General features: G+C 44.5%; 2 protein-coding genes across 2 annotated transcripts; one reads left to right on the forward strand and one right to left on the reverse strand.

Moving 5' to 3' along the window:
- The first annotated feature begins 332 nt into the window (after window positions 1-332).
- On the forward strand, window positions 333-6,023 carry MED31 (mediator complex subunit 31). The gene is made up of 4 exons (XM_086763360.1): window positions 333-486; window positions 3,646-3,723; window positions 4,359-4,455; window positions 5,185-6,023. Exons 1-4 carry the CDS (start codon window positions 477-479, stop codon window positions 5,375-5,377), a joined length of 378 nt encoding a protein of 125 aa, XP_086619486.1. The 5' UTR covers window positions 333-476; the 3' UTR covers window positions 5,378-6,023.
- A 526-nt stretch (window positions 6,024-6,549) lies between these two features.
- On the reverse strand, window positions 6,550-9,095 carry TXNDC17 (thioredoxin domain containing 17). The gene is made up of 4 exons (XM_086763361.1): window positions 8,900-9,095; window positions 7,790-7,871; window positions 7,417-7,492; window positions 6,550-6,831 (listed from the first exon to the last, which is right to left on the reverse strand). Exons 1-4 carry the CDS (start codon window positions 9,039-9,041, stop codon window positions 6,763-6,765), a joined length of 369 nt encoding a protein of 122 aa, XP_086619487.1. The 5' UTR covers window positions 9,042-9,095; the 3' UTR covers window positions 6,550-6,762.
- Between the last annotated feature and the right edge of the window lie 181 nt (window positions 9,096-9,276).

Below are 9,276 nucleotides of genomic sequence, written 5' to 3' on the forward strand. Positions count from 1 at the left end.
AATCAGACCTCCCGTGTTTGTGTAACACTGTCACGGGGAAAACACTGCTCTGAGCAGGACACGTGCCTCAGGAAACTGATGGAACTAATCTTTCAGGAAAATGAACATTTAAAATAATCAGCATTTGTCCAAGGGATGTTATATCAGCATCTAAAAACGAATGCAGAATGAGGAATCCTCTCGTCATTCGCCTGCGGACGATGAACGAACGCTGTCACGGGCAGCGCTCTGCAGTGCCTGAGCGGCCGGGCCGGGCCGCTCGCTCCCGCTCTCTCCGTCCCTCCCCGCGCGGCCCGCACCGCCGCTCCTGGGCGCCTCCCCGCCAGCCCCGCACCGCCCCCGCCCGCTGCCGGACACCGGCCGCCGCCTTCCCAGCGTGCCTCGGTGCTGCCTTCCGCCGGGCGTCCGTCCGCCGGCAGCGGGTGTCCTCGCCGCCATCTTGAGGCGGGGGGAGTTGCGCAGCCCGGCGGGCCGCCATGGAGACAGGTGAGGGGTGGCGGTTGCCGCTGTGTCCCGGGCGCTCGGAGTGCTGGCTCTGGCGGGACTGCGCGGCGGGCAGGCCGAGCGCTTGCGGCCCGGGGCGAGGCCGCCTGCGGTCCTGCCGCACAGGAGCTGGGCCCGGCGCGGCCCCGGCGGGCGGCAGGTGCTGGGCGGGTTCTGAGCCCGCTTTCTCGGAGAAGGGGGCTGGGGCCAAGCTCCTGCTGCCCCGCGGGCCCGCCCGTGTCTGCCCTGGTCAGGCCGGCTCCGGCACCCCGTTTGCTCCGTTGCCGCCGTCCGTGGCGCTCCTGGTAGTGCCGGCGGCCCTCGTCCTCCCGGAAGCCGTGGGAGAGGGCGCGTCCGTGGCCGTAGGGCTGGATCCTGCTTTCCCCAAACTCTTAAATAGCTTTTGTCGCGAATGACACCGCGACCTCGTTTTTAACATTTGCCCTTAATTCAGGAGTCAGAGCTGCAAATCTGGTAGCACAAGGCCTTCAGTCAATCCCAGTCTGTCCTTCCTCTTCACTCCTGGGAAGGCATTGGAGTTCACAGTTCTCCACGAGCCCTGGGCTAGTTGCTGTGCCTGGATAGCTGTTTAGAAAAAGGAAGGCGTGTTTAGGTCCAGGCTTTTCGGAAGCGCGTATGTCCTGGTGTTGAGGTACGCTGGTGGTGGCAGCTGGGGACTGAAAGCTGTGCTCGCAGCCTGTGGATGAGTGGTCTCTAATCGTAACAGCAGGCCTCTGAGAGCTGGGAGCCCGTCTTCCCAGGGTTTGCTGTGTGTTCATTACGGTCAAGACTTACTCTTTACTGTTACTCACGTTCTCAGCTTGCATTGTACTGCTTTTGTATTCTCTGTCCAAGTTTCTTATTTTTTTTTAAGGACACTACTTTTCTGTACTGTGGAAATGCTCTGAGGTATGAGATGGAGTCATTAAGGAATTAGAGACTTGTCAGTAAAATATAATGGCAAATATAATTTATCAAATTGCTACCACCTCCTTTTTATGTCATAAGTTTTATAAGTATTACATAAAGAATTACTCCTACTTAAAGTATTTTATTTAGTCTTCGTTGATGCTACAGAAATTAAAAGAACTAAAGACAGCATGGGCTATTTTTAGTAATTGTAATTGTAATTTTAAAATTACAGTTTAGTAGTTTGTAAAAATAATTTTAAACGTAGAATTATCATTTACATAGATTTTTTTGTTGTTGTTGTTCTTGTCGGGATTACTTAGAACTTATCTTCTCAATGAAATATTTAATAATTTTCAAAATTAATACAAACATAGGTGATATGGTGAAAGGAGGTAAGGGAAAATCTGTAATAACCAACCTGGATCCAAATAATACTGTTTACACGATAGTAAAGAGAGAATTTTTTTTCTTTTTCAGTGTCACTGTATTCTATAAAAATGTAAATGAGAGTAGGTGGAGTGATTCTAAAACTAAAAAAAAGTCAGTTGATTCTTTATTCCTCTGTTTTGGTATGGTAGTGCCCAGCTCATATAGTCATGGGCATAAATGCATAAATTAAGTGACTTTATGACCACCGCTTAACAGGCAAAACTGTCAGTACCCAGCTTTGACTTAGTGTTGGGTTCAAGTAAGAAGGCTGTTCTTTCACATTTCACCTTTCAAGATAGGACTGTTTGGCAAAATTTCAGAATAGTTCATGTTCAAAGGAACCTTTGGAAATCACGTCGTCCACCCCCTTACTCAAAGCAGGGTCAGCTAGACCGGATTCCTCAGAACCTAGTCTAGTCAGGTCTTCAGTATCTCCAAGGATGGACGTTCCACAGTTTCCTGGGTAACGTATTGCTATGATCAATCACCTTCACAGTTAAAAATATAAACAAACAAACAAAAAAACCCCACACCTCCAAAAAAAACCAAAACACCCCCCCCGCCCCAAACTCCAAACTTGTGTTTAAAAGGAATTTCCAGTATTTCAGTTTGTGCCCAGTGCCTTTTTTTTCGTCTGGGTGCCACTGAGAAGAGTTTGATTCTGTCTTCATCCCCTCACATCACATATTTATACACATTGATAAGATCATACCAGGTGTTTTGTTCTCACAGCTGCAGTCCTGGTGCTCACAGCCTTTTGTATGTCAGAAGCTCCAGTCCCTTAATTACCTTTGTGTCCCTTTGCTGGACTTGCTCCTGTATATCCATGTTTTTCTTTTCTTGGGAGCCCATAATTGGATGCAGCACACCAGCTGCAGTCCCACCAGTGCTGATGGGAAGGATTGCCTCCCTTGACCTGCTGCAGTACTTTTCCTGGTGCAGCCCAGGATGCTATTGAGCTTCTTAGCTGCAACAGCTCATTGCAGGTTATATTCAACTCGTCCAACAGGACTCCAGGTCATTTTCTGCAAAGCTGTTTCTCAGAAGGTTGGTGCCCAGCCTGCACTGTTGCATGGGATTATTCCTCCCCAGGTGCAGGACTTTGCATTTCACTTTGTTGAGCTTCAGGGGATTCTTTTTGGCCCATTCCTCCAGCCTGTTGAGATTCCTCTGAATGGCTGCACAACCCTCCTGTGTTTCAGCCACTCTGCTCAGTTTTATGTAACCTACAGACTTGCTCTGTGTGCAGTCTGTCGTATCATCTAGGTCTTAAAGATGTCAAACAGCACTGGATTCCATATCAACCCCAATGGTATACCACTAGTGACTGGGGTACATTGTACTGTGAGAACACTGCAGAATTCTCACTAGTGTACGATATCAAGATAGCTTTGCGAAGAGGGAAAAAAAAAAAAAAAACCCACCACCAAAAAGGTGCCTTGCGTTACTTTCAAAAATACATACAACTAGGACTTCAGTGGTCTGTTTGCAGTTCCTGATTCTTACTTTCTTAATTTTTCCTGTACAGATATTCCAGGCTTCTTGCTCTTCCCTTTTCCTTTACTATAAACAAAGTGTCAGTGGGCATTCCACCATTCTTTGTGCTTCTTTGACTGTAAAAAAAAAAAAAAAAAAAGCCCAGTATGTTTATTAATGATTCAGGTAATGAAGGCTTTGCTAAATGAATCTGTATTTATTATGGGGAGTTACTGCTTTTCTCTTGTTTAAACACGTTATCTCTATTTGTATGGCTCAAACTGAGAAAATTACTTTCAAATCTGTTGTGTGGGTCCAATTCTTACCATTTTTCTTCTGTATCAGATGATACAGGAAATCGACTTCGGTTCCAGCTGGAGTTAGAGTTTGTTCAATGTCTGGCAAATCCAAATTACCTCAACTGTGAGTATTTAAAAGTAAACATCAGAATCCTGAATGAATATAGTTTAATGGTGTTTATTGCTGGTCATGTTAAACGGGGAAAGAGAGGGCTAAACAATAAAAAGGAGATGGCTCTTTCTCAGCATAAAGGTAGTCTGTAAATAATTTAATTTGTCTAGATTTCGAGTGGGTGGGGTTTTTTAAAATGCAGAATGTTTTATTGGTTGAAATTAAAAAAACATGCATCGATCTGGCTGAGGAAAAAAAAAGTTCAAGTCTGTAGTTAAAAAGTAATGTCAAGTTAACACTATTCGTTTTTCTGAAAACAGAATTTTACTAATATTAATAATATTTTCAGGTACTGTACTTAATTCCCTGCCAATTTTGATGCTACAGTCAATATTTCCTTTTTCAAAAAGCTGTTCTCTTGCTGTTGTATGAAAGATACATACTGTAAGGGAGATGAGACTAGTTTATTATGCCTAGTATGTTGACGTAAAATACATTTTTCCCTGTGTTTTTTTAGATTTTTTATTATCAAAATTTGGTTGTAATTGATAAGTTTTGACTAAAGTTTTGTGAATACGTATTCAAGTTTGGCAGACTTTTTTCACGCATCTGTAACTGACAATTCCTTATCTGTCATTTTATTTCAGTTCTTGCACAAAGAGGCTACTTCAAAGACAAATCTTTTGTAAATTACCTTAAATATTTACTTTATTGGAAAGAACCTGAATATGCCAAATACCTGAAGTAAGTATTAAAATCACTTAGTTTCTATATTTTAATGATTTGATGTTTACCTTCTGTTACGTAATGTACAGCAATATGTCAGTATTTGATTTCTGTCTGTAACCTTACCTTTGTCCTCTGTGTTCATATGCAACATTAATTTTCCTGTTTCCAGCAGTCCAGATGTAGCAAGAATAGACAAAATTATAAAACTTGTATTTCTTGAGCCGTGCATAGAATCTTCCTTTGGCAGCCTTTATCTGCACTTTACCATTTGTTTAAAATAAAACTATTGAACATTATGGTACAAACTACTTCAGTTAGGCCCACTAGGTACATTTTAAGAGTAATTTTGCATTGTTGATGCTTACACAAAACAAAGGATGACTTTGCATTTTTGTGAGTGTGCAAACTCCTTTTTGGGAAAACAGTTCTTGGTTATGGTCTTTAAATGAGCTCTGGAAACAGATATTGTAGTTATGTATTTGCTTTAGTAAAATCTAACCATTGGAAAAGCGACCCTAAGCAAGCACGTATATGCATTTATAAACTGTTTTTTGAGTCTTTGTTTCCTAGCCTAATAGCGCAGTTACTAAGTTACAGTGTGGAATATGTCATCTTAAGTAGTTCGATACTTGAATAAAGCACATACATGATAAAACTAAAATAATGAACTGTGAATTATTGGATACTCCAGTTTTAGTGTACCTTGTAAAAACTTGTATTAAGTATGGTTTTTTTTTAATCCAGGTATCCTCAATGTTTGCATATGTTAGAGCTGCTCCAATATGAACACTTCCGCAAAGAACTGGTAAATGCTCAGTGTGCTAAGTTTATTGATGAGCAACAGATTCTTCACTGGCAGCACTATTCACGGAAAAGAATGCGCCTCCAGCAAGCACTTGCAGAGCAGCAGCAACAAAACAACACCTCTGTAAAATGAGAAACACTTGGAAGAGCCATGATAAGCTGTACTTTGTGTCAGTTGAAGTATTTACAAGAAAGGAATGAACTCTTTTGTAGGTTTGGGTCTGGGTGTGTGTACATTTAATTTTTGATTTATCAAGTGACTGGGGTGTTTTTTTTTCTTTCACTAACTTTTTTAAAGAAACAAGACTGATAAAACCTACTTCTGCAATTCTTTTTTTAGCATGGACAATTTTGTAAGAGCATTACTTACAGTAGTTATTGATTCCTCTTGATTTTGGAAACAAGACACAGTTTTGTTACTTACTGACATTTAAGTATCTAAAAAGAAATGTAGCTTAGAAGTCTGTTCTTAGGAGGCATTTTCCCTGGAGAATTATGTGTCTCAAACTGTCCCTAGGAACTCCCTTATGTACTACTTACAACTGCAGGATGAGCAAGTTGAAGTGATGATATTGTATAAAATTTAAATTGTGGATTTTTCCCTTGAAACTGAGCTATTGTCATTTCTGTTTACCTGGTAATATTTTTTTGCTGGGGGTCTTACAGAGTTTTCCTTACAGCATGTTTTACAGATATAAATCAAAGTGTCACAAGACAAGGACTGCAGGAGTGGAGCAGAGAGAAGTCATAATAAACTTTGCAGATACAGCTACAGCCTATTCCCTTCTGTTGAGTATCTATTCCATTAAAGTCAGCTTACTTTCTCTACAGTACATGTGGTGAAAACAATTTGTGTTGCAAAGGAGTAAACACTTGCAGTATTGGAGAAGTATTTGCTGTTTATTCCTGTGTAGTTTTTATCCTAAGAACACAGATCTTGGCATCTGTCAGGGATTTAATTTTCATATTTTAGATCGTATTCATGCTACATTCATGTTATATTTCATATCCTTGTAGGAGGAGGTACTGCACCTGTTTAACAGGACTGTCAGCCTTCAGCTGATCATACTTAGACTGAACAGATAAGCCATTAAACATCTCTGATGCTGAAAATTTATCTTAACAGCTTCAGTAGCTGTGTAAAGTCAGATTTAGGAAGAATAAGCAGGTTTTTCTGTTTCTCCTACCCCCCTGCCCTCCTTATTCACTATTAAAGGTATAACTTAGCAGTTAAGTCTTAATCTTGAGTAACTGTACGCTGCTCTCTCGGTTTATAACATGAGCTCAGCTCCTTTGAAAAGAGAGTGTTTGCAAACTCAAGTTTATTTGAACATGAAAGGAAAAATACAGGGTTTTGTAACAGGATTTTACTGGAAGGTTTGGTCCTAAAATTTAATGACACTTATCTTGACATGGTAATTAACCATGATTTTTTTTTTAAACATTAAGGATTCCTTGAAAGGACACAGCAAATAACTTGAGAATAACATCTTCGTAAATGATTGACTACTGGAGGATTTAGTCTTCGGTAAACAGCATACGCACAAGCTCTGCTTTAAAACATTCTTCTTCAACCAGCTTCTGAGGCTGAAAGAAAAGTTAAGATGTTTTAGCAGCAATTAAAAAAACCGGTTCTAGACTAGAGTCATTTGTATATACTAACATTAGCCATACTCCAGGGAGGGTGGAGGGGAGGGTGGAGCAAGCAAGGTAAGAATAATTGAAAAATGCGTGAGGGTTTTCTGGCCTTGGCAGAGGCATTTCTAAGAAAGTAACTGCTAATTTAAATAATATGCACAAGTTAAAACTTGAGCTGTAGTCTGTTTGAATCAAGACTATACTGCACATAACCTTGTTTCACTCCCATAATTCAGCATTTGGATTTTCTTAAATTTGAGGAGCTGCAAATCAGGAAGCTAATATGGTGCTAGGAATTTTCTTTAGCCCTCAACCACTACATGCTAAGTGTACATATTTTTGTTGCTATATGTTTATTATACATAACATTATACAGAAAGCAGAGTGGTTTTCTCTTGAGGAACTGTTTGAGCCAGGAAGAGTGCATGGGTGGGAGCAGAAGAGCTGTTCTGCTCCTTTTAAACAAGAGGGTATCAGAAAACATGGATGACAATCACTTACAGCCATAAGCTCCCGCCAGTTTCCAGAACTTACTGTTCCATATTTAAGTAGTGTAGGCACTCCTGTTAGTTTCAGATTCTTCCTGAATTCATTGTTGGGATCCTTCCAGCTGTTCAGGAAGAAGTGGTTAAACACAGTTTGTGGAGGTGCAGTTTGAAGTTAGCGTGTTAAAGTTCCTTCAAAAGGATGATTCAAAGGTCTTTCCCCCCACCTCCCCAACCCGCTTCTCAGAACAAGCATGCAGATAGTTCACATTAGGGATGGTGTAGACCTCAAAACTAAAAAAAAAAATGCTTCATTTCTTCCAGAAAAGGACAGTGCAGCCAGTTATTCCAACAGGTTAGTTAACCTCCGGTCCATGAATAGCAAAGTTTTATCAGTGGTTGGCATTCAAACAGTTACTTACTAGGCTCTGTCTCCTACTAGGCAGTAGATGAATACAGACTCATCAGGCATGTTATGAAGTTCCTTCCTCACAACTGGTTCGGCTAGAGAGTAATATAAAAAAATCTATTAGTAGTTAATACTTTTACTGTGCTACAGAATCACACGGATCTACTTTGACCAGCAAGGCTGCTAGTTAATGTTTTGTCTGCTGCAGGTAGAGATCTGGATTTTATCTGGTTATCCATAAGCTTTGCAGAATTTACATGCTCAGCGTTGAAGGAACTAGTCTTTGAGTAAAGGCCAGTTTCTGCTTTACCAAGTGAGAAAAATAATCAGTCTCCTGTCTGTATCAAGGCCCATCAGAACAGCAGTAAGCAGTTGCCATGTGTAGTCTGGCGTAAATGATCCAGAAAGTTCAGTGCAATGTTTTCTGAGGAGCTGCCTTCATCTTCTACTGCCAGGCACTGACTGGTAGGTCACTTCTGCTTCTTGACATAAACAGCAGAGGTGCGTTAACTAATCGCAAGATGCACATCGAACTGCTTGCTGGGCCTCTGTCCCAGCATCCACTGAACATGTTACATCACATGCCGTTCGGTGGAATGTGGCTAGCAAAACCGAGCAGCACGGGCAGCTTCAGTGAGGCAGCAGCCTTAGCCAGCTCCTAGTCACTGCCCACGCTGCCAGTCAGGGTCACAAGCCTGGCAGCTGCTCCTCGAAACCTGAACCTCGCCCACTCTGCTCCCGATCCTCGACAAGGGAGGCCGGCTACGGCGGCGGGAGGTTGTGAGGCCGCTCTGTGCCAGGAGCTGCCCGTGGCCCACCTTACGTCTGCCGGGAAGGGGACCCGCGGCCTCTCCGGCTTCTTCCAGCGAACGGGAGAGAGACAGCGCGTACCCGCGGGCAGGGGCACCCGGCCGGGCCCGGCAGCGGGGCAGTGAGCGCGGTCCCCGCGGGGCTCAGCGCCGAGCAGGGCCCCCCCCACGCGGCTGCTCCGCCGGTGCCCGGGCCCCGCGAGGGCCGAGGGAGCAGGGCGCTCCCCCGCCGTCCGGGACGCCGCCGGCCGCGTCTGCCTCTGCGCCCGCCGAGGACCGCCCCGGCGCGGAGCAGGGCGCCCCGCGAGCCTCACCCGTCACGCAGTCCGGGCACCAGCTCCTGCCCTCGGCATCCTTGTCGCCGCAGAAGAGCGCGAAGATGGGCCGGCCGTGGTAGCGCTGCGCCGTCTGCGCGAACTCGGAGTACCCGCGGACCTGCTTCTCCTCCCAGCCCATGGCGCCCGCGGGAGGCGGCGAGGCCGAGCTCCGCCCCTGGCGCGCGTCGGGCACCGTCGTTCCGCGCCGCTTCCCGGCGGCCTCTGCGGCGGCGGTTGCCAGGAGCGGGTTTGAACGGCGTCCTGGTAGGTCCTGGCCCGGGCTCGGCCCGCCCCTCCTCAGCGGCGGCGGGGCCGGGCGGCCGGTCGGCTGGGGCCGGTCTGGCCCGTCCGCGCAGCCGGGGTGCCGTGAGGCT

The sequence above is a fragment of the Chlamydotis macqueenii genome, chromosome 19 (genome assembly GCF_036417535.1).
Source record: "Chlamydotis macqueenii isolate bChlMac1 chromosome 19, bChlMac1.mat, whole genome shotgun sequence".
NCBI lineage: Eukaryota > Metazoa > Chordata > Aves > Otidiformes > Otididae > Chlamydotis > Chlamydotis macqueenii.

Bases quoted from the DNA above. Each gene is read 5' to 3' on its own strand.
- MED31 (XM_086763360.1), top strand. The intron at 3,724-4,358 runs GTGAGTATTTAA...ATTTTATTTCAG, and splicing joins AAATCCAAATTACCTCAACT to TTCTTGCACAAAGAGGCTAC. The intron at 4,456-5,184 runs GTAAGTATTAAA...TTTTTAATCCAG, and splicing joins GAATATGCCAAATACCTGAA to GTATCCTCAATGTTTGCATA.
- TXNDC17 (XM_086763361.1), bottom strand. From the start codon at position 9,041: ATGGGCTGGGAGGAGAAGCAGGTCCGCGGGTACTCCGAGTTCGCGCAG. The intron at 7,872-8,899 runs GTGAGGCTCGCG...ATTACTCTCTAG, and splicing joins GTGCCCGGACTGCGTGACGG to CCGAACCAGTTGTGAGGAAG. The intron at 7,493-7,789 runs GTAAGTAACTGT...CTTCCTGAACAG, and splicing joins CTAGTAGGAGACAGAGCCTA to CTGGAAGGATCCCAACAATG.